Source organism: Scyliorhinus torazame, chromosome 2, assembly GCF_047496885.1.
Source record: "Scyliorhinus torazame isolate Kashiwa2021f chromosome 2, sScyTor2.1, whole genome shotgun sequence".
Lineage (NCBI taxonomy): Eukaryota > Metazoa > Chordata > Chondrichthyes > Carcharhiniformes > Scyliorhinidae > Scyliorhinus > Scyliorhinus torazame.
In genome coordinates this window covers 119,857,192-119,885,176 of record NC_092708.1, presented here as the reverse complement: position 1 = coordinate 119,885,176, position 27,985 = coordinate 119,857,192, and the positions used below count along the sequence as shown (strand labels likewise).

General features: G+C 44.5%; 1 protein-coding gene across 3 annotated transcripts in view; it reads right to left on the bottom strand.

Annotated features, from left to right (window-relative positions):
• LOC140391472 (integrin alpha-6-like) overlaps positions 1-27,985 on the bottom strand; it is a 150,917-nt gene that overhangs the window by 7,861 nt on the left and 115,071 nt on the right. For all 3 annotated transcript variants that reach the window (XR_011935091.1, XM_072475979.1, XM_072475987.1), the window contains exons 15-24: positions 20,331-20,520; positions 16,894-16,974; positions 16,427-16,506; positions 15,846-15,920; positions 15,622-15,724; positions 15,252-15,425; positions 12,442-12,552; positions 12,243-12,359; positions 12,038-12,136; positions 4,552-4,677 (exon numbers count right to left, since the gene is read on the bottom strand). Coding sequence is in view for 2 of the 3 variants with exons in the window: in XM_072475979.1 (XP_072332080.1) it covers positions 4,552-4,677; positions 12,038-12,136; positions 12,243-12,359; positions 12,442-12,552; positions 15,252-15,425; positions 15,622-15,724; positions 15,846-15,920; positions 16,427-16,506; positions 16,894-16,974; positions 20,331-20,520 (1,156 nt within the window). In the remaining variant the exon portion in view is untranslated. The remainder of the gene's footprint in view (positions 1-4,551; positions 4,678-12,037; positions 12,137-12,242; positions 12,360-12,441; positions 12,553-15,251; positions 15,426-15,621; positions 15,725-15,845; positions 15,921-16,426; positions 16,507-16,893; positions 16,975-20,330; positions 20,521-27,985) is intronic.

The window sequence follows — 27,985 nt, the reverse complement described above, 5'->3', positions numbered from 1 at the left end:
TAAACTCCATCTGCCATCTCTCCGCCCAAGTCTCCAGACAATCTAAATCCTGCTGTATCCTCAGACAGTCCTCATCGCTATCCGCAATTCCACCAACCTTTGTGTCGTCTGCAAACTTACTAATCAGACCAGTTACATTTTCCTCCAAATCATTTATATATACTACAAAGAGCAAAGGTCCCAGCACTGATCCCTGTGGAACACCACTGGTCACAGCCCTCCAATTAGAAAAGCATCCCTCCATTGCTACCCTCTGCTTTCTATGGCCTAGCCAGTTCTGTATCCATCTTGCCAGTTCACCCCTGATCCCGTGTGACTTCACCTTTTGTACTAGTCTACCATGAGGGACCTTGTCAAAGGCCTTACTGAAGTCCATATAGACAACATCTACTGCCCTACCTGCATCAATCATCTTAGTGACCTCCTCGAAAAACTCTATCAAGTTAGTGAGACACGACCTCCCCTTCACAAAACTGTGCTGCCTCTCACTAATACGTCCATTTGCTTCCAAATGGGAGTAGATCCTGTCTCTAAGAATTCTCTCCAGTAATTTCCCTACCACTGACGTAAGGCTCACCGGCCTGTAGTTCCCGGGATTATCCTTGCTACCCTTCTTAAACAGAGGAACAACATTGGCTATTCTCCAGTCCTCCGGGACATCCCCTGAAGACAGCGAGGACCCAAAGATTTCTGTCAAGGCCTCAGCAATTTCCTCTCCAGCCTCCTTCAGTATTCTGGGGTAGATCCCATCAGGCCCTGGGGACTTATCTACCTTAATATTTTTTAAGACACCCAACACCTCGTCTTTTTGGATCACAATGTGACCCAGGCTATCTACACCCCCTTCTCCAGACTCAACATCTACCAATTCCTTCTCTTTGGTGAATACTGATGCAAAGTATTCATTTAGTACCTCGCCCATTTCCTCTGGCTCCACACATAGATTCCCTTGCCTATCCTTCAGTGGGCCAACCCTTTCCCTGGCTACCCTCTTGCTTTTTATGTACGTGTAAAAAGCCTTGGGATTTTCCTTAACCCTATTTGCTAATGACTTTTCGTGACCCCTTCTAGCCCTCCTGACTCCTTGCTTAAGTTCCTTCCTACTTTCCTTATATGCCACACAGGCTTCGTCTGTTCCCAGCCTTTTAGCCCTGACAAATGCCTCCTTTTTCTTTTTGACGAGGCCTACAATATCACTCGTCATCCAAGGTTCCCGAAAATTGCCGTATTTATCTTTCTTCCTCACAGGAACATGCCGGTCCTGTATTCCTTTCAACTGACACTTGAAAGCCTCCCACATGTCAGATGTTGATTTGCCCTCAAACATCCGCCCCCAATCTATGTTCTTCAGTTCCCGCCTAATATTGTTATAATTAGCCTTCCCCCAATTTAGCACATTCATCCTCGGACCACTCTTATCCTTGTCCACCAGTACTTTAAAACTTACTGAATTGTGGTCACTGTTCCCGAAATGCTCCCCTACTGAAACATCTACCACCTGGCCGGGCTCATTCCCCAATACCAGGTCCAGTACCGCCCCTTCCCTAGTTGGACTGTTTACATATTGTTTTAAGAAGCCCTCCTGGATGCTCCTTACAAACTCCGCCCCGTCTAAGCCCCTGGCACTAAGTGAGTCCCAGTCAATATTGGGGAAGTTGAAGTCTCCCATCACCACAACCCTGTTGTTTTTACTCTTTTCCAAAATCTGTCTACCTATCTGCTCCTCTATCTCCCGCTGGCTGTTGGGAGGCCTGTAGTATACCCCCAACATTGTGACTGCACCCTTCTTATTCCTGATCTCTACCCATATAGCCTCACTGCCCTCTGAGGTGTCCTCTCGCAGTATAGCTGTGATATTCTCCCGAACAAGTAGCGCAACTCCACCTCCCCTTTTACATCCCCCTCTATCCCGCCTGAAACATCTAAATCCTGGAACGTTTAGCTGCCAATCCTGCCCTTCCCTCAACCATGTCTCTGTAATGGCAACAACATCATAGTTCCAAGTAGTAATCCAAGCTCTAAGTTCATCTGCCTTACCCGTAATGCTCTTTGCATTAAAACATATGCACTTCAGGCCACCAGACCTGCTGTGTTCAGCAACTTCTCCCCGTCTGCTCTGCCTCAGAGCCACACTGTCCCTATTCCCTAGTTCTCCCTCAATGCTCTCACCTTCTGACCTATTGCTCCCGTGCCCACCCCCCTGCCATACTAGTTTAAACCCTCCCGTGTGACACTAGCAAACCTCGCGGCCAGGATATTTATGCCTCTCCGGTTTAGAAAGGTATCCGGTGGAGTCACACAGAGGAGTATAAAAAAAGTCTAAATTATATTTATAGTGAATGTACAGAGCATGGTAAATACGTTTGTACACTGCAAATGCAGATAATCACATGGGAATATAATATTAAGGGGATAATGGAGTTCTGGCTAAAGAAAAGAACAAGACTGGGTATTAAATATTCCAGGACACAATGGGCGCGATTCTCCACTCCCACGCCGGTTGGGAGAATCGCCTGGGCCGCCAAAATATCCGGGGACGCCGGTCCGACGCCCTCCCGCGATTCTCCCAAGCGGCGGGAACGGCCCGGTCGAGTTTCGCGGGCCGCAGGCCGGAGAATCGCCGGAGACACCGAAAATGGCGATCACCAGCATTTTGGTGAGTGAGCTAGATTAGCACCAACAAAACTTGTCCGAGGATCTCAAAAGGTCAATTGAAGAGGCCTTGGCCCCCGTTCGTTTGGCTCTTGAAAACCACAAGACTGTCGAAGCTCATGGAGTTACAATTAAGAGCATGGAGGCGACACTATTGGATCATAGTGATCGGATCACCTCCGATCTTCCTTTGGTGATTTAAGTCCAACAAATCATTAAAAACCAAACGGAATGACCTGAAGAATAGATCCAGGAGGCAGAACTTCATAATGTGGGGTTCCCGGGGGGGACTGAGGGCCATACTCTTACTGAATATTTCTCGGACACATTCCACAAGATGGTGAGTGAGGCTGTATTTACATTCCCCCAGAAGCAGAGCGGGCCTATTGCTCAGTTTGACCAAAGCCTCGTTCTGGAGATCCACCTTGTGTTGTGATTGTAAGATTCCGTAGTTGTAAAGAAACAGGTTTTTCGATGGACAAGGGAACACCGTGATCTCAAATGGGAAGGCCGCACCATTAGGCTGTACCAAGATACGAGTGCGGATCTAGCAAACAAGAGACACGCTTTTAATGGAGTGAAATCCATTTTATACAAAAATGGAGTAGAGTCTATCCAGCTTGGCTTAGAATGATGTTTGAGGAAAAAGACCACTTTTGCGACACACCGGGAGATGTGAACTCCTTTGTTCGCAAGCTCAAGTCGGGCGCTAGTTAATCTGTTTTATGGCTCTGTACACGGACACTTCATATTTTATGTCTTTTCATGTTCATTATTTAGGTGTGATCTTAACGCCTTTGGTTAGATTGGAGGCATCTCTACTATTTGCTTTTTACATCAATCTGTTGTTCCCCTTCTCTTTTCATCGTTGTCATTGGACATGATAGTTAGGTGCTAGTGTGGGCGTTGTAAGCTAAATAATGTTTTATTTTCCAGCTGGGAGTTTCCCTGCCAACAAGGGTGTTAGTAAACAGGAGTGGTGTTAGAAAGTTTTCTGCAGCTCATTACAATAGTTTTTAAAAATGAGCTTAGAGCTTGTGTTTAGTTTAGTTTTGTTAATAGTAGGCTTGAGGATATGTTATTGTTTGTCATGGTTTCAATATGGTGTACTTGGGTTCGTGTTAGTTTGCAGATGGTGTCTGTTGGTTTTTCTTTGTCGAGTTATCTGACTTGGCTCGGTGGCCATCTTTTTACTTTTGTGGGTGTAGGGCAAAGATAGGACTGGGCTCAGCTAGGTTGAACAGTCTGCTGATAACCTCGCTCTGGGCTCGCTAATGAAGAATGCCATTTGAGGTGAGAATTCTTGGCACTACACTGCAGTGAATAGTCAGCCCCTTAAGAGGTTAAACGGATCAAATTATACCATAACACTTGTACAAAGTTAGCTTTTCTCTGTCACAATAAGTGGTTATGGGTCTCCTGGGCTGGGATGGATGGAAATCAGCCATGGATCATGCTTCTAACTGCCATCTAGTGGCCTCTTTGGGAAAGTGCATGTTCAGGAAAGTTGGCGTGAAAACAGAATCAAACTCAGCTGCAATGGTCCCTGAGAATGAACATAATGCTCGGGGCTCACACATGAACAATAACCTGCATAAGTGAGAGGTAGCAGAAGGCTACTAGTACATATAAAACAAGCTCACAATAAAACAAGCTCACAATAAAACAAGCTCACAACAGGAATAGAGGAGCTGGGGGAGGAAAGGGAGGGAAACTGGGATGAAATAAAACTGCCCTTCATATACAAATACAATCTACTTTAACAGAAGTATGGTATGCTGAAAGTTTTTAAACTTCGTACGTTCAAACTGTATCTTATCCCTACCACATGTGGTTTGCTCAATGAGGAACAGGTTGCAGATTTTCTAATTTATTTTAATTTAACTCAGTGCCACTCACCTTCCATAATAAAAATACCAGAAGCGCCAACATCAAAATTCCAGCCAGGATAGCAACAAAAATGATCCACCAAGGAACGCCAAAGTAATGACTCACAGTTTTTTCAGGGAACACTGTGACCCGCACCTGAAGGAATATTTTACAAAGTTGCCCGTCAGTTCAAAAAAAGTTCCCCTTTTTTGGCCATCTGTATTGCCACGTATCAAACATATTGGAACATTAATGTGGCATTTAAATGTGTTAAAGACAGACAGTTAATAAACATTACAGAACCAGCAAATTCGATATGAGACATGTTTACTGGCAAACTGTGCAGGTAAGACCACTTTCCGGGCAAGATTTACCAGCTGTTCACGTCAGCGGGGAATTCTAGTCTCACGTCTGCGCACGGGTTTCCCGGCGGCAAGGGGAGCGGTCAATGGGAAATCTCGCTGATAACCGCGGGTCCAGAAGATCCCGCTGGCAGGCTGCCTCTGCCGCCAAAAAACATGCAGTGGGGGGTCGGTAATCCCCGCCCTCAGTTTCAAATTACAACTTCAATTCCTAAATATATACAAACTAAACAAGATACTCCTTTTGCTGTCATTGTCCATTTGAATAAGTAGAACATATGCTTAAAATCATCAAAATATTGGGCCATGAATCTTCAGCTGAAAGTCTCTGAGAGAATTACTTTTTGTAAGTTTCTTGCCCACATTTCAATGCTGAACTGGCTACAAGTACAAGTTTTAAAAATATTAATTTGACCCTGATTTACATTGTTTTTTGCAATTCTTTATAAATAGATTAAACATATTGCAATATGGGAGACATCCTTCTTACAGAAATTTAAGGATCGCAGAACATCAGTTCACAACTTTTTGAACTTTTAAAGATTGTTAAAAAGGAACTTCTAACTTTAGATACAATATAGTCTTCAAAATAATTCAAAGCTAAGTGTAATAAATTAGAAGTGTTTTTCTGTTTGGTATTCCTGCAATAATCTTATAACAGCATTTGATAACATATGAAAAGGAACCAAATTTATAGAAAATTACACAATACTGAGACTGGCTCTGCATTTAAATCTGCAATGTCACATAGAAATTGAAACATAGAAAGAGGCTATTTAGGCCCACAAGCTTGTTTTGATATGAGCTCATCAACCAGAACTATGTAAATCTCATTTCCCTGCCTTTTCCAAAAAGCCATTTATGTAGTGTCTTTTCAATTATAAAAGCAATTGTCTTCTAATTGAGATTATAGAAATGAACATTACACGTTAGCAGTGTTAAGTTGGAAAGCTGCAGGCATGCTGCCAAAGATTTTACATCATGTGCGCGGCCTGTGCTCCAACTACTGCTAATGCACAACAGAAAATTGATCCCAATAGCCTTTGCCTCAACAGCTACTTTACGGAATGACAGAAAAATACAGTGCAGAACAGGTCCTTTCCCATTTTCCAGCACTTGGCCCATAGCCTCGAATGTGAAGATGTGCCAAGGGCTCATCCAGGTACTTTACACAATCTTTATACTTTACTGGTGATGAAAGTTTACACCTGGAGTTTCTGCAGGAGACTGGCAGAACCAAAAAAACAACTAAAAACAGCTGTTTTCTCAGTTAACCAATCGCCTGTTATTAGGCAGATGCAAGAATCCATTGTGAGATCAGGCAGAATCAACATGGTTTTGTGAAAGTGAAATTGTACTTGACAAATTTATTGGAGTTCTTTGAGGATGTAACAAGCAAGGTGGGCAAAACGTCACCAGAGGATATCATGTATATGGACTTCCAAAATCTGATAAGGTGCCACATAAAAGGTTACTAAAGAGTTCATGGGTTGGGAATAATATATTTGTCGTGTTAAGCACACGGAGGATAACACAGGCTGCAACTGGATGCAGCTATAACTCAGGTAGACTCCAGACCTTGATGTTAGTTCAATTTAATTTATTAAACCTGTCACACAGTTAGCACAGTTCTCTGTGAGTTCAACTCTCTGCTAACTGAAGTGTGATCTCTCTGTCTGACTGAACCAGACGAGCTCTTAGCCACGTGCTGTATGCGTTACGTGATATGTACACTGGACTCAGTGTAGATGTCCCTAGTAGAAAGAAGCGGAGTGTGAGTGCCTCGTGCCTTTTATAGTGGGAAACCACCCCCAAGTGTTCTGCCTGCTGATTGGTTATGTCCTGTTCCCTATGCTCATTAGCTGCCTGTCTGTATCTCATGAAGTGCATGTCTGCATATCATGACAATATTAACACAGAAAGAGCTGGTTAACTAAAAGGAAACAGGACACATCCAAAGATGCACAGGTTAGGTAGATTGGCCATCATCAATGTGTGGTGTTACGGAGATAGGGTGGGGAAATGGGCCCAGGTAGAGGCCCATTTTGGTGGGTTAGTGCAGACTCGATGGGCTGAATGGCTTCCTTCTGCATTGTAGGGATTCTATGGAGGTCGGGACAAATAGATCATTTTCATTGTGGCGTGCCACTGGGATCAATGCTTGGCCTCAACTATTTACGGTCAACATTGATGAGTCAGATGAAGGGACCAACCGAATTGTAGCTAAATTTGTTGATGACATGAAGATAGGTAGGAGAGCCAGTCAAGAGAAGGACACCGTCCACAAAGGGATTATGGACTGGTTAAGTGAGTGGGCAAAACTTTGTCAGATTGGAGTACAAATGTGGGGAAATGGGAGGTTGTCCACTTTGACAGGAAGAGCAGAAAAGTAGAATATTAATTAAATTGCGAGAGACTATAGAATGCTGCAATACAGAGGGGTCTGGGTGCCCTTGTACATGAATCATAAAATGTCAGCATACAGGTACAGCAAGAAGGCAAATGAAACATCGACCTTTATTGCAAGGGGGATGAAGTACAAAAGTAAGGAAATCTTGCTACAGCTGTGCAGGGCATTGGTGAGACTGCACAGAGAATAGTGTGAACAGTTTTGGTGACGTTACTTAAGCAGAGACGTACTTACATCGGAAGCAGTTCAGAGAAGGCTCACTCAACTGATTCTTGCAGCAAGCAGTTTTGTCTTTTGAGGAAAGATTGGTAGGGTGTGGTTTAGAAGAGTGAGAGGTGATCGTTTTGAAACATAAGATTCTGGGGGGGCTTGACAGGGTAAATGAGACGATGTTTCCGCTCATAGTGCAATCTAGAACTAGGAAAGACAGTTTAAAAATAAGCAATCCCTGATTTAAGACAAGAGAGGAGGAGGAATTTCTTCCTTCAGACAGGTCGTCAGTCATTGGCATTCCTTTTCCAATCGAATAGTGGAGGCTTAGTCTTTGAATATATTCAAAGCTGAATTATACAGATATTGATAGAAACATAGAAAATACAAGCAGGAGGAGGCCATTCAGCTGTTTGAGCCTGCTCCGCCATTCAATACCCTGATCCTGCCTTCTCCCCATATGCCTTGATCCCTTTAGCCCAAGAGCTATATCTAATTCCTTCCTGAAATTACTCAACGTTTTGACATCAACTATTTTCTGTGGTAGCGAATTTCACAGATTCACCACTCCCTGGGTGAAGAAATTTGTCCTCACCTCAGTCCAAAAAGGTTTACGCCTTATCCTCAAACTATGATCCCTAGTTCTGGACTCCCTCACCATTGAGAACATTCTTTCTGAATCTACCGCATCTAATCCTGTCAGACTTTTGTAAGTTTCTATGAGATCAACTTCACTCTTCTAAACTCCAATGAATATATTCCTAACCGATGTACTCTCTTCATATGACAGTCCCGCCATCCCAGGAATCAGCCAAGTAAACCTTCGCTGCACTCCCCCATAGGAAGAACATTTTTGCTCAGATAAAGACACCAAAATGCCTCACAAAACTCCAGGTGTGGCCTCACCAATGCCCTATACAATTGCAGTAAAACATATCTATTTCTGTACTCAAAACCTGTTGCTGTGGAGGTCAACATACCATTTGCCTTCTTTACTGCCTGCTGTACCTGCGCACTTACTTTCAGCGACTGATGCACAAGGACACCAAGGACTTACTGAGTATCCACTTCTCTCAATTTACACCCATTCAAATAATAATCTGCCTTCCTATTTTCGCTACCGAAATGGATAACCTCACACTTGTCCACATCATACTGCATCTGCCATGCATATGCCCACTCACTCAGCCTGTCCAAATCCTGCTGAAGGATCTCTGCATCCTCCTCACCGTTCACCTTCCAACCCAACTTTGCATCATCTGCAAATTTGGACATAATACATTTAGTTCCCTCATCCGAATCATTAATATATAATATGAATAGTTGGGGTCCTAGCACAGATCCCTGTGGTGCCCCACTAGTCACTGCCTGCCAATCAGAAAAAGACCCATTTATTCAAACTTTTTGTTTCCCGTCTGCTAATCAGTTTATGGGTGGCACGGCAGCACAGTGGTTAGCACTGTTGCTTCATGGCGTCAGAGACTCTGGTTCGATTCCCCACTTGGATCACTGTCTGTGCAGAGTCTGCATGTTCTCCCTGTGTCTGCGTGTGTTTCCTCTGGGTGCTCCACTTTCCTCCCACAAAGTCCCGAAAGATGTGCTTGTTCTCCCTCAGTCTATCTGAACAGGTGCCTGAGTGTGGCGACTAGCGGATTTTGACAGTACTTCATTGCAGTGTCAATGTAAGCCTACTTGTGACACCAATACAGATTATTATTATTTCTATCCACCTCAAGACACAAACCATAATCCCATGCGCTTTAACATTTACATATTAATCTGCTATGTGAGACCTTGTCAAAAGCCTTCTGAAAGTCTAAATAAACCACATCCACCGGTTCTCCCTGGTCAACTCTACCAGTTACATCTTCAAAGAATTCTTGTTGATTTGTCAAGCATGATTTTCCTTTCGTATATCCATGCTGACTTAGTCTAATTACACCACTGCTTTCCAAATGCTGTGCTATGAAATCCTTGATAATGGACTCCAGCAACTTCCCTACAACTGATGTTAGGCTCACTGGTCTATAGTTCCCCATTTTCTCTCTACCTGCCTTTTTGAATAGCAGCGTTACATTCGCTACCCTCCAATCAATAGAAAAAATTCTGGAGTCTAAAGAATTTTGTAAAATGACCATCAATGGATCGTCTATTTGTAGGGCCAGTTTAAGTTCTCTGGGATGCAGATTAACAGACCCTGGTAATTCGTTCGCTTTCAATCCCATTAATTTCCCCAAACCATTTATTTACTAATACTAATTTCCTTCAGCTCCTCACTAAAACTTGTGCTTCTCCGAACGTCCGGTACATTACCATGTCTTCCTTTGTGAAGACAGAAGCAAAGTACAAATTTAGCTCCTCAGTCATCGTTTTGTTCCATGTTATGAATTCCCCCGTTTCTGACTGTAAGGGGCTTACATTAGTTTTTATCCACCTTTTTCCTCTTTACATGTACAATCAGTTTTTATGTTCCCCGCTGGTTTACTTTCAAATTGTATTTTCCCCTTCTTAACCAATTCCTTGGTCTGCCTTTGCTGAATTTTAATCTGTTCCCATTCCTCAGGTCTACTGCTTTTTCTAGCTAATTTGTATGCCTCTTCTTTGAATCTAATACTATCTCTAATTTCTCTTGTAAGCCATGTTCCCTTTCTACTCTTGCACCAAATAGGAACAAACAACTTTTGGAGTTCACCTATTCATTCATTGAATGCCTGCCATTGCCTGTCCGCTGTCCTTCCTTTCAGTAATGTTTCCCAGTCCATCATAGCCAACTCATGCCTCATACTGTCATAATTACCTTTATTGAGGTTCAGTACCTTGGTCTCAGAATCAACTACCTCATTATTCACCTTGATAAAGAATTCTACCATGTTATGGTCACTCATAACAATGGTTCTCTCACAACTAGATTGCCAACTAATCCTTTCGCATTGCACAGCACCCAGTCTAAAATGGCTGTTCTCTTGTTGGTTCCTCAACATATTGGGCAGCACGGTAGCACAGTAGCACAGTGGGTAGCACTGTTGCTTCACAGCTCTAGGTTAGACTCCCTGCTTGGGAAGTCTGCACATTCTCCCCGTGTCTGCATGGATTTGCTCAAGTGCTCCAGTTCCCTACAACAAGTCCCGAAAGACGTGCTGTTAGGTAATTTGGACATTCTGAATTCTCCGTGTACCCGAACAGGAGCCGGAATTTGGCGACTATGGGCTTTCACAATAACTTCATTGCAGTGATAATGTAAGCCTACTTGTGACAATGAAGATTATTATATTGGTCCAGAAAACCATCCATATATACTCCAGAAATTCCTCCTCTATTGTACTGTAACTAATTTGAGTCAGTGAATCTAGATGCAGATTAAAGTCGCCCATAATCACAGGTCACCCACAGGTGTTCCTTTATCACATGCATTTCCTGTCTAATGCTATTCCCAACATTACCACTGCAGTTTGGTGGTCTGTATACAACTCCTACGAAAGTTTTTTTCCCCTTGATGTTTCTTAACTCGACCCATACAGATTCCACATCATCTGTACTAATATCCCCCGTGCCCTGTCCCCGTCCCCAAACCACGATGGGGGTGGGCGAGTCATGCAAAACGGTGCATACTGTCTGTGTGGAGTCTGCACATTCTCCCAGTGTCTGCGTGGACTGGGGAGCCCAGCGATGGAAGACATGCTGCACCATTGGGGTGAGCTGGGGGGTGGAACTCCTGAATGGCCCTCTTATAAACTGAACTGATCTTTATATGCATCTTCTCTACAGTCGTAGCACTATATAGCATATACTTCACCCACAGTCTCTGTTTATGTATTTTCATAATGTATCCTCCTGCATTTATCATGTTTTCGTGTATGGAGTGCATCTGCCTGGACTGTATGTAGAACAATACTTTTCACTGTACCTCAGTACATGTGACAATAAATCTAAATCTCGGTTTTCCTGAAAATATTTAGGTAAGTATGTCCTGCCACTCACAAAATCCAAGTTAGCCATCCCTGGTAGTCAAATTAAAAAAAAAATTTTTTTTTTTTTTTTTTTTTTAAAAAGAGTCTTATAATTTCAGCAAGTAATATGTATTCTGGAAGTTTACCCCCACAAGATATTTGGGCAATTATGACTACATTATTGAAATACATGAATAGGATGGGAATAGAGGGATACGGACCCCGGAAGTGTAGAAGATTTTAGTTTAGACGGGCAGCATGGTTGGCGCAGGCTTGGAGAGCCAAAGGGCCTGTTCCTGTGCTGTACATTTCTTTGTTCTTTGACTAATATGATCATTGTCTACTTACCATCATTCTACAGTATATTGTCATGCATGTAAAGTTAAACTTTGTCACACCTTTCATACAACACTTCAATACAAGTGAATTTAAAATCAACAATTATATGTTAATGGTTATTTTTATTTGTCATATATCTTTGCATTAAAGTTCATAGGTGAACATTTTGTCTAACAGTTTTTTTGCTCTTTTCTACATCCAAATTGCATACTTAACTTCTTCTTAGATTGCTACAATGAGTACATTACCTCAGTTTCAGCATTGTTAATCAAAATATTTTTGGCTTCCGATTCGACAATTATCATAGCTTTGACAATGATATCAAGGTAATTCAGTTTGGAAAATTCCTGTAAAACAACATAAGGCACATTTAAGTACAATATTGCATTAAAAACAATTCTAGAAGCTCACATTCACAGAAGATTAACAAACACAACTCAGATTCACATTTACCTCTAAGAATGTGGTGTTCCATAGGCGAGAACGTAAAACTAGGGATGCACTATTATCGAGTCCTTGAAGGGGGCACTTTATATCAACACATTTCGCAGTTTTGGACTCGTCACAATTCTGCAGAATAATTCATTTCATAGTCAGTTTTGAAACAAAAGGATTTGGAAACAAAATTTTTGAATCGACATACTGCACTTACCAGAGTTAGATATTTTCTCTTATCAGAGAAGAAGGATGGTTTTGTTCCTGGATTCTTCTTGGATTCATTGCCCTCAAGCTCCCTTCTTTTCCTTGTTTGATTAGGAACTTCCTGAAATAAAATAACTATGTATCTTATGAGGATCACAAAATAGTGCAGATTAGGTCTTTAAGTAGATAGATGAATGGCAATGGAAACTTATGCCTACTGACTTCAACAGGCCAAGATTGAGGTTTGATTCCCAAATTGTGCCGAGCCAACTGATCGCAGCCAGTGTAGCACTGGTGGTGTTACAATTGACCTTACTTACTCCACAGCTGAGAAACAGAAAAAAATAAATCCTGGGTTCTTGACTCGGATCACTATCCGGTAATTATTGCGGGAAATTGCACGCACAAGTCTCAGAGAGAACAGCTACTTGAGCAGTATACTGGAGGAACATTCACCTTTGTGAAAGGGATATTAAATGGCTTGGAAATCGTGTTTGATTGAAAACTTTTTCTGAAGAAGTAACAAGCAAGGTGGATAAAGGGAAATGTATAGGTGTGATGTAGTTAAGATTTCCAAAAGGCATTTGATAAAGTGCCACAACAAAAGTTACTACAGGAGATAAAATTACATAGTGTAAAGGGAAACATATTAGCATGGTTAAAGGATTGGTGAGGTAACAGGAGGCAGAGTAAGGACAAATGGATCTTTTTCAGCTTGGCAAGCTAGAACCAGAGGAGTTTCACAGGGATCTGCCCTGTGGCCTCATCTATTTAAAATCTACAACAAAGACTGGGGTCAGGGGTCTGTATGCAGAGTAGCTAAATTTTTCGATGACACTAAGACGTCAGGAATCCAAGGTAGAATAGAATAGAATTTACAGTGCAGAAGGAGGCCATTCAGCCCATCAAGTCTATATCGGTCCCTGAAAGAGCACCCTACCTAAGCCCACATCTCCACCCTATCCCTATAACTCAACCCAACTTTTGGATACTACAAGGCAATCTACAGTGACCAATCCACCTAACCCGCACATCATTGGACTGCGAGAGGAAACTGGAGCACCCAGACGAAACCCACGCAGACACGGGGAGAATGTGCAGACTTCACATGGACGATGACCCAAGCCGGGAAACGAACCCAGCTTCCTGCCGCTTTGAAGCAACAGTGCTAACGACTGTGCTACCATGCCGCCGTTGTCAAGAGGTGGTAGAGAGTTTGGAAAGGGCTGTAAGACAGGCAAAGTGAGTGGGTAGAAACTTGGCAGATGGAATATATTGTGGTAAAATGTGAACTTGTCCACAATGGTAGGTAGCAGCATCTAGTTAAATGGAATGGAGCAAGATTGCAGAACTTGGTGGTTAGTGGTTAGAGAAAGGTTTGGGTGGCCTGGTACATGAATCACAAAAGTTAATGTGCAGGTACAGCAAGTTATCAGAAAGGCAAAGAGAATGGTGGTGTTTATTGCAAGAGGAATGGAATATTAAAGTAGGGAATTTTTGCAGCAGATATACAGGGAGCTGCTGGGATCACATCTGGGATACATGTACAGGTCTCCTTATTTAAAAAAAGGTATTGCATTAAAAGCAGTTCAAAGAAGGTTCACTCGACATTCTTGGGATGGGGGCTTATCTTACAAGCAAAGGTGAGCCTATATGCATTGGAGTTTAAAAGAATGTGAGGCGATCGGATTGAAACACGAAAAGGGACTTGATAGGGTAGATAACAGGAGGATGGGGGAGTCTATAGCTAGGGGACAGAGTTTAAGAAGGGGTGGCACAGTGGTTAGCAAGGCTGCATCACAGCACCAGAGACCAAGTTCGATTCCGACCTCGAGTCACTGTCTGTGCGGAGTCTGCACTTTCTCCCAGTGTCTGCATGGGTTGCCTCCGGGTGCTCCGGTTTCCTCCCACAGTCCAAAGATGTGCAGGTTAGATTGATTGGCCATGCTAAATTGTCCCCAGGAGGGATTACATGGACAGGGTGGGGGATTGGACATAGGTAGGGTGATCTTTCAGAGGGCCGGCACAGTCTTGATGGGCCAAATGGCCTCCTTCTACACTGTAAGGATTCTATGAATTCCTTTTAAGACGCCACCCGAGGCCCTCCCCCAATGCGCCGACTTCCCGACGGCATGGGTCACTCATGCTATTTATTTTTGTGAACCCGGCGTGGCGGCTGCGGACTGAGTGGGACACAGCCGGGTGGGAGCTGTTCAGCGGGCAGGGGGGGCTGGGGACACTGGTGGGGGGTGGTCCGGGGGTGGCGAGCCTGGTCAAAGGGGAACAGTTTTTGGCAGGCTGGGTCCGCGCGCGGTCGCTGCCATCCACTGCCGTGCGCATTCGCGGCCACGGACCGGGCAATTCTCCAGCCGTATCCGCAGCCATTATGCTGCGTGCCTGCTAGCCCCCCCATCAGACAGAAGATCGGTGCAGCTTTTGCGATGTTTTTTTGACTGTTCCCACGCCGGCGTCAGCACGTAATCTTCAAATCGGAGAATCCAGCCCATTATTTCCTATGCTTTCCCTCTATGATTAAGATGCAGTTTTTAAAAAAAAAGTATAAATATTGTAGCATAACATTGACATCATTTTTAAACAAGAATAGTTAAATGCTGCCTGCTGTTAAAATAAAAACATTCTCTATCTAAATCAGGTTACTTACTTAAAAATAACCAAATACACATTTTAGGCTGTTTGTATAGGAACTACATAATTTCATGTCAGTGATAGTACAACTCACAAAGAAAGCAATGCTTTGCTACAACACAAGGTGCAGTAACCTTGTAATTCGATCTCAGCTTTGAGTACAAAGTTAACTACCTGAAACTGTTGATTGTTTATTTCTTTACTGGGCTTGCATTGTATGTTATCGATGCCATTCGAGTCAATTTTCACCAAATAGAGCAGCCATTTTCCATTGGTTATTTCCTTTGGCCACTTGATTTGTAGCCAAGTAGTGTTTAGAGATTTAAGTGATGTGCCTAGATTAATTATCTAGGAGGAAGCAAAACATTTTGAAGTTTAAATCAGTACAACGCTCTTCACTGTTTAATAGTTGTAGCCGCTCTTATTATGAACAGATAATCTAGGCAAGGCTTTAAGCCAACAGCATTTTACAATATTTAAAACTGATTAAAATAGGAAGCCAAGTTCATCAGTTATTTATTTCTGAAGATGTTGCCAGACTTACCCTGAACTCATACTGAATCAAACTCCCCACATCCTCTTCAGTCACCATAGCACTCTCACCCACCTCAGAACCTCCAAAATACACCTGAGATGGTTTAGCGGCACTGTTCAAACAGAATGATATTAATAATGTTTCCATTCTTCCACTATTTCTTTTGTTCCACCACTAAAATATTGAAAACATATGCACATCAAAAAGGACGGAAAGTAGGAAATTTGCCTCACCCAACTACAGACAGACGTAGTTCAATCATGACTCGAGCAGTAGCATTCGTTGACCAATTAGCCTGTTCACTGGTCCTGTAAATGGAAATTAAAGCCTCAACCACAAAATAATTGATCTATGAAAATATTAAAGTTGGGTTTCTGAGGCCAAGCAAATTATGAAGATCATGAGTTTTAAAGTGAGTTGAAGATGAGAGCTTGTCACCTGACCTTTGTTGGGTTCCCACTCCTGACCACTATTCAGTAATCAACTTTTTGGAAGTACATTTACAAGGACATCAGGTAAGGGCATGAAGCAATGAGCACAATAGGGAATTGATATTGGTTCTCCATTAAATGAAATGTACTAGAAATAGCAGCAACCACTTCAATTACACAACACTACTTATTCTATTAATTTGTTAACAGGGGTTATCTTGTGGATAAAATGCTTTCAGTATCTGGGTGCAATAGCTCAGAATATGGAATAGCATTTTTGTAGATGTAAGGAAATAAATGATCCGAACTTATTGCCCCTCCAATAGATGCAGTTTTTAGCCTATAGTTATTGAACTAAAGTAGAAATGCGAACTCAGCCTTACGTTGCCAGCTGTAGATTGATTTCAAGGTTAGTGGTGTCCAGTGTAATTCCAGCGGTACTCATGATTAAATAGAAAGTAACCTAAAACCAAAATAGTCATTGTATTAGATTTAGACTAGTGCTGAATTCAGAAAACCAACCAACATTAATTGCTCGAATAAGAGCGGCATGGTGGCGCAGTGGTTAGCACTGCTGCCTCACGCCACCGAGGACATGGGTTCGATCCCAGCCCCGGGTCACTGTCTGGAGTTTGCACATTCTCCCTGTGTGTGTGTGTGGGTCTCACCCCCACAATCCAAAGATGGCAGGGTAGGTGGATTGTCCATGCTAAATTGCCCCTTCAATTGGAAGTAAATAAGAATTGGGTACTTTAAATTTATTTTAAAAATAAATTGCTAGATTATACATGGAGGAAGTAAAAACAAATGAAATACACATATTTGAATGAAAAGTTGAAGAATAGCTGACCTCTGAATCTCTCTTGAAGGGGTTTCCTAGTTCACAGTCTGCTTGAGATCCATTCTGATTTGCTGTACATAATACTTTGTCCTAATTTTAAAACAAAATACCATACATCAAGGTCAAATCATGTGTATGCAACAGTAAGTAATCAATCAAAAGAAATAGGCAATGAAAGTAGAATTTAGCGCACTCACTGGGTTACTGGACAAAAGTGCTGTTAGTGTTACTCAGAACTGATATAGGCCAGAATGCCCCAAGTCCAAGTCCAAGTCTGTGGTGAGCTAGCTGTTTTCATTGGAGCACTGCAATTCTTTGGGGTTCTTTTGAAGTGGTAGAAGTAGGGAAAGAATGTCAAGATTTCCACTCTGGGTGTGATCTAGCATCTCTTGTGGGCCTTCTATGCCAAACAACAGAAGCAACATGTGTAAGACAGAGCTAAGCGATCCCATTACCAACCGATTAGATCCAAGCTCTGCAGTCCTTCCACATCCAGTCATAAACGGTGACGAACAATTAAACAACTAATAGGAGGAGGAGGTTCCACGTTTATCTCCATCCTTAATGATTGGGGAACCCAGCACATCAGCGCAAATGACAAGCCTGAAGTATTTACAACCATCTTCAGCCAGAAGTGCCAAATGGATGATCCATCTCAGCCTCCTCCCGAGATTCCCAGCATCACAAATGCCAGTCTTTATACAATTCAATTCATTCCACATGATATCAAGAAACGGTTGAAGGCATTGGATACTGCAAGGGCTATTCCAGCAATAGTACCGAAGACTTGTGCTCAGGAATGACCCAAGTTGTTCCAGTATAGCTAAAACACCAGCATCTAGCCAGCAATGTGGATAATTGACTAGGTACGTCTTTGTTCACAAAAAGCAGGACAAACCCAACCCCGGCCAATTACCTCCCCATCAGCCTACTCTCGATCATCAGCGGTGTGATGGTCGGTGTCGTCGACAGTGCATACAAGAGGTATTTACTCAGCGATAACCTGACCACTGATGCCCATTCTGCATTCCGCCCGTCGGTCGGTCACAACGGAATACACACAAACACACACACATCAGAAATAAGGAAGTGTAGGTGTTCAATGCTGTAGCCAATTTATGTTAGCTGGTTTCTTGGATATGGTCAGATGTAGAATGTGTTGGAATTATAATGATATTTCGGTTATCTGGTGGGTTTCTGGTAGTTAGCGACATGCTTATTCCAAAAACAGAATTTCTTCTGTTGAAGACTTTCCTAATACCGTCTGTGTCAATTGCAGTCTCTCTAGTGGCTGGCAGCAGTGCCTTGAAATATTTCACCCATTGTGTATTTCCAAGAGGTTTTGGGCATGTCTGCCTGTGGCAACCATTGTTTTAATATCCCGTACTTTGCACTTTTGATGCCGCTTCCTTAGACAGTTAATAGTTTCAATTGGGGTTTGGAAATCGTCTTTCTTAGCCCTAGAGTATGATTTGTTAGTTTCTGCATTTTAAGCAGTCTGCTCTGTTTCCGTTCAGATTGCAAAATCTCTGGCCAGTTGAAAGTTGAAAAATAATAGTCCCAAAAATAAATTGGCATAGTCTCATAAATTATCCAAACATGGACAAAAAAGGTGAGAGTGACTGTCCTCGATGGAGTATGCCATCATGGAGCCCTATCTAAGTTGAAAGGAAGAAATAGCGAGGCATCTGGATGGAAATTGTCCCATTGGGCAGAGGCAGCATGGGTTCATAACGGGCAGGTCATGCCCAACTAATTTAGTGGAATTTTTGAGGACATTAACAGTGCGGTAGATAACGGGGAGCCAATGGATGTGGTATATCTGGATTTCCAGAAAGCCTTTGACAAGGTGCCACACAAAAGGTTGCTGCATAAGATAAAGATGCATGGCATTAAGGGGAAAGTAGTAGCATGGATAGAGGATTGGTTAATTAATAGAAAGCAAAGAGTGGGGATTAATGGGTGTTTCTCTGGTTGGCAATCAATAGCTAGTGGTGTCCCACAGGGATCGGTGTTGGGCCCACAACTGTTCACAATTTACATAGATGATTTGGAGTTGGGGACCAAGGGCAATGTGTCCAAGTTTGCAGACGACACTAAGATAAGTGGTAAAGCAAAAAGTGCAGAGGATGGAAGTCTGCAGAGGGATTTGGATAGGCTAAGTGAATGGGCTCGGGTCTGGCAGATGGAATACAATGTTGACAAATGTGAGGTTATCCATTTTGGTAGGAATAACAGCAAAAGGGATTATTATTTAAATGATAAAATATTAAAACATGCTGCTGTGCAGAGAGACCTGGGTGTGCTAGTGCATGAGTCGCAAAACGTTGGTTTACAGGTGCAACAGGTGATTAAGAAGGCAAATGGAATTTTGTCCTTCATTGCTAGAGGGATGGAGTTTAAGACTAGGGAGGTTCTGCTGCAATTGTATAAGGTGTTAGTGAGGCCACACCTGGAGTAGTGTGTTCAGTTTTGGTCTCCTTACTTGAAAGGACGTACTGGCACTGGAGGGTGTGCAGAGGAGATTCACTAGGTTAATCCCAGAGCTGAAGGGGTTGGATTACGAGGAGAGATTGAGTAGACTGGGACTGTACTCATTGGAATTTAGAAGGATGAAGGGGGATCTTATAGAAACATATAAGATTATGAAGGGAATAGACAGGATAGATGCGGGCAGGTTGTTTCCACTGGCGGGTGAAAGCAGAACTAGGGGGCATAGCCTCAAAATAAGGGGAAGTAGATTTAGGACTGAGTTTAGGAGAAACTTCTTCATCCAAAGCGTTGTGAGTCTATGGAATTCCTTGCCCAGTGAAGCAGTAGAGGCTCCTTCATTAAATGTTTTTAAGATAAAGATAGATAGTTTTTTGAAGAATAAAGGGAATAAGGGTTATTGTGTTCGGGCCGGAAAGTGGAGCTGAGTCCACAAAAGATCAGCCATGATCTCATTGAATGGTGGAGCAGGCTCGAGGGGCCAGATGGCCTACTCCTGCTCCTAGTTCTTATGTTCTTTTGTGCTTATTAGTATTGTGCTTATGAAATCCACGGTAATCAAGGGAAAAATTTCCACTGGTTGGAATCATACTAGCACAAAAGAAGATGGTTGTTGGTGGCCAATCATCTCAGCCGTGGGAAACCATTGCAGAATTTTTTACCTGGTCTAGCCTACATGTGACACCAGATCCACAGCAATATGGTTGACTCTGAAATGTCCTTTGAAATTGCCTAGAAAGTCCCTTGGTTCAAAGGCAATTCAGGTTGGGCAATAAATGCTGGCCCAGCCATCATAACCCACAACCCATGAATGAAAAAGGAAAATCTCATCTTGGCTTGGATGGGGTTATGTTGAACTGCTGATAACCATGCAACCACAAATATCAGCAGGAGTAAGCACCTTCAGGGCAGGAAGTCAAAAGGGGAAAGAATGGAGAAAATAACTAAGTACTTACCCGAGTTGATGACAGGACTCGATACGTAGAGTAGGTTAAAGTGTCTGGAAATGTTGCAATCAGGTGAGCTTCATGTGCATCATCACCATTTTGTTGTGGTTTGGTTGGATCTGTCGGCTTGTTAGTCACAGTTAATTTCAGCACGATGTCCTTCTGGTCACTTAATTTAAATACTGGAAAGTTTTTCTTCCTAAAGAAACAGAACAGCACAAAATAATTTATTGGATTGTTCCAATCTACCCAATGAGGTTTCAGCCCCTGCCACCCTTTCAAGATAGCTCTTGTCAAATTCCAGGGTTTTGACCCAGCATCAGTGAAAGGAAGGCAATCTATTTCTATACCATAAAGCCTGTGGCTTTAAAGGGAAGTAACAAAGTCCTGTGTAACTGTGAGAAAGCTTTGTCATTCTTAACCTAACTGCAGCCTTTGACAGGATTCACCACACTAACCCCCTTCCACCAGTTCTCCACTCTCATTCAGCTGAGTGGGGCTGCTCTAACCTGGTTTTATTTTTGTGTACCTAATTTAATTTTTTTTTAAATTCATTTACAGGATGTGGGCAGTGCTGGTTAGGCCAGCATTTACTGCCAATCCCTAATTGCACTTCAGAAAGTGGTGGTGAGTTGCCTTCTTGAACCCCTGCAGCCCTTGAGGTGTAGGGACACCCACTGAGTTGTAGTGAGGGATTTCCAGGATTTTGTCCCAGCGATAGCAAAGGAACGGCGATATATTTCCAAGTCAGGGTGGTGAGTGACTTGGAGGAGAACTTCCAGGTGGTGGGGTTCCCAGGTATCTGCTGCTCCTGTCCTTCTAGATGGTAGTGGTTGTGGGTTTGGAAGGTGCTGTCTAAGGAACATGTGTAAGGAATTGTTAATGTATCATCTCCAATGGTTTCTTAACCTACACCTGCAATGGTTCCTCTGATCCATCTTTGGTCCCCTCATATCTCTCATCTACATGTTGCCCCTCGGTGTCATCTGAAAATGCGAATATGAGTTTTCACATGTATGCTGATGACACCAGATCCACCACACCGTCTCTCGACTCCTCCGTTGTTGATACATTAGACATCCAATACTGGATGAACACTCCTCCCATCAAATATGAAGCGTGATGTAAATTTAAAAAAATATTTGTTCAGGGGACATGGAGGTGGCTAACAATGTGAGCATTTTTTGCTAATCCCCAAATACCCTCGAAAATGTGGCGATAACACACCTTCCTGAACCTCTGTGGTCCACATGGTGTAGGTACACTGAGTGCTGTTAGGGAAGGAACTCCACGATTTTGACCCAGCAACCGTGAAAGAAAGGCAATATATTTCCATGTCAATGTGCCTTTAGGGGAACATGCGAGTGGTGGTGTTCCATATGTCTGTTGCCCTTGTTCTTCTGAATGAGAGAGGTTGCGGGTTTGGATGATGCTATCAAAAATCTCTGGTGAAATGCTGCAGTGCATCTTGTGACTGGTGCACACTGCAGCCACTGTGCACTGGAAGGAGTAAAGTTTTAAGGTGGTAGATGGGGAGCCAATCAATGTTGTTGTGGATGGTGTCAAGTTTCTTGAATGTTGTTGCATTCATCCAGGTAAGTGGAGGGTATTCCATCACATTCCTGCTAAGCTTATATTGTGAACAGGTCACTCTGTGGGCAACTTTTCATATTGTCAGCTTGATGCCAGTGTTGCACATGTACTGGAACTGCCTGGCTTGCTTTGAAACACAATCATTCTAATGCTGCAGGAATGTTCACAGGCGCAATGGCCTCTGTTATGCCCATTTGCACTCAGTTATTTCTTGATATCTCGGTTTGGATTGAGTTGGCTGAAGATTGGTATCCGTGATGCTGGAAACATGGAAGGAGGCAGAGATGGATCATCCAGTCTGCGCTTCTTGCTGAAGATGGTTACAAAATGTTTCAGCCATGTCTTTTTGGACTCTTGTGCTGGGCCTAATCATGGAAGGTGGCAATATTTGTGGAGCTTCCTTCCCAGTTTGTTGTTTAACGGTCCAGAGAATGTGGTAAGTTTGCAAAACTTTGATCTGATCCATTGGTTGTGGGAATCACTTAACTCTTGTCAATAGCATTCTGTTTCTGCTTATATGTAGTCCTGTGTTGTAGCTTCATCAGGTTGGCATCTCATTTTAGGTTTGGTTGAGGCTCCTCATAGCATGCTCTTCTGCACTCTTCATTGAACTAGGGTTGGTCCCCTGGCTTAATGCTGTTGGTAGTGTGGGAGATATGACAGGCCATGAGGTTACAGATTGTGGCTGAATGCAATTCCACTGTTGTTGCTGACCCAGTTTTGAGATGATAAGATCTATTCTAAATGCTGACCCGGTTTTGAGATGGTAAGATCTATTCAAAATTCATCCCATTTAGTATGGTGGTAGCAATGCATAATAGAATGGAGCATATCCTCACTTTGAAAGCAGGACTTTGTTTCCATGAGGAAAATATGATGGCCACTCCCACCAATTCTGTCACAGCAGATGCATCTGCAAGAGGCAAGTTGGTGAGAAAAAGGTGAAGTTGGTTTTTCCTTTTTTGATTCACTCACCACCTGTTGCAGGCCTAGCTTCAACAATATTTTCTTCAGAACTTGACAAGCTCAGTCAGTAGAGATGCTGCTGAGCCACTATTGGTGATGCACATTGAAGTACCTCACACAGTGTACAGTCTGTCATTGCTACCCTCAGTCCTTCTTCCAAGTGGTGAGCAATGTGGTGATCAATGGAGAAGAATACTGACTCACTGAGTGAGGGCTGTAGGTGGAATCAGCAGCAGATTTCTTTGCCCACGTTTGAGCTGATGCTCGGAGGCTTCAAGGGGTAGGGAGTCAATGTTGAGGACTTCCATGGCCACCCTTTCCTGAACGTATACCATAATTAAAGTAAAGTCACATGTCTGCCAGATCAGGTATTTCCTCTCCTAAAGGACATTAGGGAACAGATGGCTTCAGTTGTAGCTGAAAACACCATTCTCTCACTATTGACTGCATCCCATCCCTACCAACTGTCTGAAGTAATCATGAAAGCCAACTATTGCTCAACGTTGCCTCTGCCTCATCTTGTCTGATGTTGTGATTCGAGACAATATCAGGGAGACTACCAGGATAACAGACCAAGATTTATTGGTAACAAGCAAAAGGTAAACTATATAGAGGCACAGAGTCTCCAAACGGGTCTTTGTTCTCTAGCTCCAGGGTCCACTCTGCTGAAACCTTGCTCCCAGGGTCCCCCACTGCTCAGGGTTCATGTGCTCCCTCGCGATAGGCCCAGAGCTGGTCACTTGGGACCACGGGGACATGCCCATTAAAGGGGCCGCACTATCACATCCCTCCCTCATTAAGTCCCCCAATAACATTTACAGGTTACGTACAGTAACTATATACAATAAGAAGGCTGAGCAAATACAAAGGGGAGAGAGTCCATAATAGTTTGTCACAATGTCAACCAGTCAGGGGACTTTCTGGGTCTCAGACCGTCTTGGTCCCCCAACTGACTCCTCCAACTCTAGGGTAGCAACGTTGTCTCCCCAAAACTCCTGGATTGCCTCTGTTCTGTCTCCATCACAGGAGCACTGGGGCTGCCTGCTGGTTCCAACTGTACAAAGACAGGGTTGTTTTGCTCATTTCACCATGTTTCATCGGTACGTTTCAGGTTCTTCGTCTGAATTCCTCGCCACTTTGTTCATTGGAATCAAGCCTTGTTGCTTTTTTTTTTTGAATTGGCGCATTCTGCCGGGTGCAGCAATGTGCCTGGATATGGCCCTTTCTATTGCACTGAAAACAAATAAAATTCTCTGCAGTGGAACCATTCTTGGGGGTGGTCTTTCCCGCACCGATAGCAGTTATTTTGATTTCTGGTTTGATGAACAAATTTATTTTCAGACCACGGACTACGAACCTGCACCAGTTCGCCTCACCCTCTTGCATGCTTTGAAGCTCTGATGTGCCCCTCAGTGCAGTTGGTTGCCTGAGCAATCTCGATCATCTGGTCTAGGTTAATCTTCATTTTAGCCAGAAGCTTCCTTTGCACACTTTTGTTAGTACTGCATACTAAATGATTGCCAGCATGTCACCCCACGCTGTACTAAACGCACATTGCTTGGCCATTTGACGGAGTGTGGTAACGAAAGCAATGAGGGTGGAGATCTCCTGGATCCCTGACAGCCAAATTGAATTTGTATTGTTATAGCATGATTGAGGGTCTGGGGTTGAAATGTTCCCTGACCAGCTTCACTAACTGGTCAAATAACTTTGTGACAGGAGCCTCCGGGGAGGTAAAATTTCTTATAAGGTTGTAGTTTGCTTAGGTCATGCCTAACAAAGGTGATGTCAGGTGGCTTCCGGTTGCGGCAAGGATGAGCTAGCCGCACGTTTCGGCGGCTCCAGCTCCGAAGGACCTTCGGGCTCTTTTAAGAGCCCCAACGGGGACTTTGCCGGCCGAAAACCCAGTGGGAGGTGCGTGGGAAGGGCGTCCCCCCCGAACGACGGACGAAAAACCGGCGGTGGCGGCTGCAGCCCGAAGAATCTGCAACCAGAAGGTCAGAGGGAGTGGAACAAAATGGCGGCGGAGGGATCGCAGGTGACATGGGGGCCTGAGCAGGACGAGGTTGTGAGACGGTGCGTGGATCTGCTGAAGAAGGAGGTAATGACCCCGGTGTTACAGGCAATTGAGGGGCTTAAAGAGACTTTAAAGACCCAGGAGACTGAGCTTCGCGTGATGGAGCAGAAGGAATCAGATATTGAGGACGAGGGTCCTGGGCCTGGCGGTTAAGACTCAGACGCACGAGGCACTTCATAAAAAGTGTGCTGACAGGTTTGAGGCCCTTGAAAATGGAGCGCGAAGGAAGAACTTTAGGATACTAGGTCTCCCTGAGGGCGTGGAAGGAGTGGACTGTGGAGCGTACGCAAGTAAGATGCTGAGCTCACTGATGGGTGCTGAGGCCCCTGCGGGCCCCATGGAGGTGGAATGGGCAAATCAGATCCCGGCGAGAAGACCAAAATCAGGAGAACAACCCAGGGCGATAATCGTGCGATTCTACCGCCTTAAGGACAGAGAAGAGGTCCTGAGATGGGCTAAAAAGGTGCGGAGTAGCAGATGGGAGAATGCTGTGGTAAGGATATACCAGGACTGGAGTGCGGAGGTGGCGAGAAGGAGGGCGAGCTTTAACCGAGCCAAAGAGGTTTTGCACAAAAGGAAGGTGAAGTTTGGGATGCTGCAGCCGGCAAGACTATGGGTTACGTATCAGGAGAGACACTATTATTTTGAGACGGCGGAGGAAGCATGGTCCTTCATCAATGAAGAGAAACTGGACCGGAGCTGAGGGACTGATGCTGCAGGGAATTGTTATTGTTTTTGTTAATGTTATGGTGAAAGTGAATCGAGAAGTAAACAGGGAAGGGGGGGGGGGACACTGGGGAAATGTGGGTGCCGGTGAGGGGGGAAAGGCGGGACATAGTCGAAGAATAGGGAAGGGGACGGGGAGGGGAAAGGGAGCTGCGCCATAAGAGGCGGGTTAGGTAAAGGGATGTTCCCGCGCCATAAAGAATAAGGCGGGAAAACAGGCGCAAGGCGGATGGGAGTTCCCTCACACCGGGGGGGCCGAGGAGTGAGCAGGAGCAGCCGGGGTCAGTTGAAGTCAGCTGACTTACGGAAGTGATATGGGGGGAGCAATCAAGCTAGATAGGGATCTAGCCGGGGGGGGGGGGGGGGGGGACAACTGGGTTGCTGCTGCGGAAATCCAAAAGGAAATGGTTAAAGAGTGGGTGGTCGGGGGCGGAGTGCGACGCTGGGGGAGTGAGCGGGAGCGCGGAGGCGGGATATGGGACTGGCCTAGAGAAGGTAATGGCTAGTCGACACGGGAGGGGGGCAGGTAGCCCCCCAGTGAGGCTGATCACGTGGAACGTGAGAGGCCTGAATGGACCGATAAAAAGGGCCCGAGCGCTCGCGCATTTGAAAGGACTAAGGGCAGACGTGGCTATGCTCCAAGAGACGCACCTAAAGGTGGCGGACCAAGTTAGGCTAAGGAAAGGATGGGTGGGACAGGTGTTCCACTCAGGACTGGACGCAAAGAACAGAGGGGTGGCCATTTTGGTGGGGAAACGGGTAGCATTTGAAGCAAAGAACATCGTAGCAGACAGTGGAGGTAGATATGTAATGGTGAGTGGTAGGCTGGAGGGAATGGAGGTCGTGTTGGTTAATGTGTATGCCCCAAATTGGGACGATGCGGGGTTCATGAGATGGATGCTGGGGCGTATTCCGGACCTGGAGGCAGGAAATTTGATTTTAGGAGGGGACTTTAACACGGTGCTGGACCCAGGGCTAGATAGATCCAGCTCAAGGACCGGAAGAAGGCCGGCAGCGGCCAAGGTACTTAAGGGGTTCATGGACCAAATGGGGGGAGTGAATCCATGGCAATTTCTTAGACCCAGGGCTAGGGAGTATTCCTTCTTCTCCCATGTCCATAAAGTGTACTCCCGGATAGATTTTTTTATTTTTTTAAGGAAGGTCGTTGATCTCTAGGGTGGAAGAAGCTGAATACTCAGCCATAGCGGTTTCGGACCATGCCCCACATTGGGTGGACCTGGAAGTAGGAGAGGACAGGGAGCAGAGAACACTCTGGCGATTAGATGTGGGACTGATGGCGGATGAGGGAGTGTGTGCAAGAGTGAGGGGGTGTATTGAGAGATACCTGGAGGTCAATGACGACGGCGAGGTCCCTGTGGGAGTGGTCTGGGAAGCACTAAAAGCGGTGGTCAGAGGAGAGCTGATTTCTATTGGGGCCTACAAAAGGAAAACAGAGGCCAAGGAAAGGGATAGACTACTGGGGGAGATTTTAAGGGTGGACAAGGGATTTGCAGAGACCCCGGAGGAGGAGCTGTACAGGGAGAGGAGACGACTCCAGACCGAGTTTGACCTTCTGACCACCAGAAAGGCGGAGGTACTGTGGAGGAAGGCACAAGGGAGGAGGTATGAATATGGGGAAAAGGCTAGTCGCCTGTTGGCGCACCAACTGCGAAAGAGGGCAGCAGCGAGGGAGATAGGGATGAAAGGGGAGACACTGAGCGAAGGGCAGGAAAGATAAACGAGGTGTTTAAGACCTTTTATGAGGAACTGTACAGATCTCAGCCCCCAGAGGGAGAGGAGGGGATGCGGCAGTTCCTGGACCAATTGAGGTTCCCGAAAGTGGAGGAGCAGGAGGTGGAAGGCCTGGGGCACCGATTGAGGTGGATGAGGTTATTAAGGGACTGGGAAGCATGCAAGCAGGGAAGGCCCCGGGGCCGGACGGGTTCCCGGTGGAATACTACAGAAAATATATGGACTTGTTGGCCCCGTTGTTGGCGAGGACGTTCAATGAGGCCAGGGAAGGGGGGACTCTATCTCCGACGATGTCGGAGGCGACGATATCGCTAACTTTGAAGAGGGACAAAGATCCGTTGCAGTGCGGGTCCTATAGACCTATTGAACGTGGACGCCAAATTGCTGGCAAAGGTGCTGGCATCGAGGATAGAGGACTGTGTCCCGGGGTGGTGCACGAAGACCAGACTGGGTTCGTAAAAGGGAGACAACTGAATGTTAACGTGCGACGACTATTAGGGGTGATAATGATGCCCTCAGTGGAGGGGAAGGCAGAGATAGTGGCAGCAAT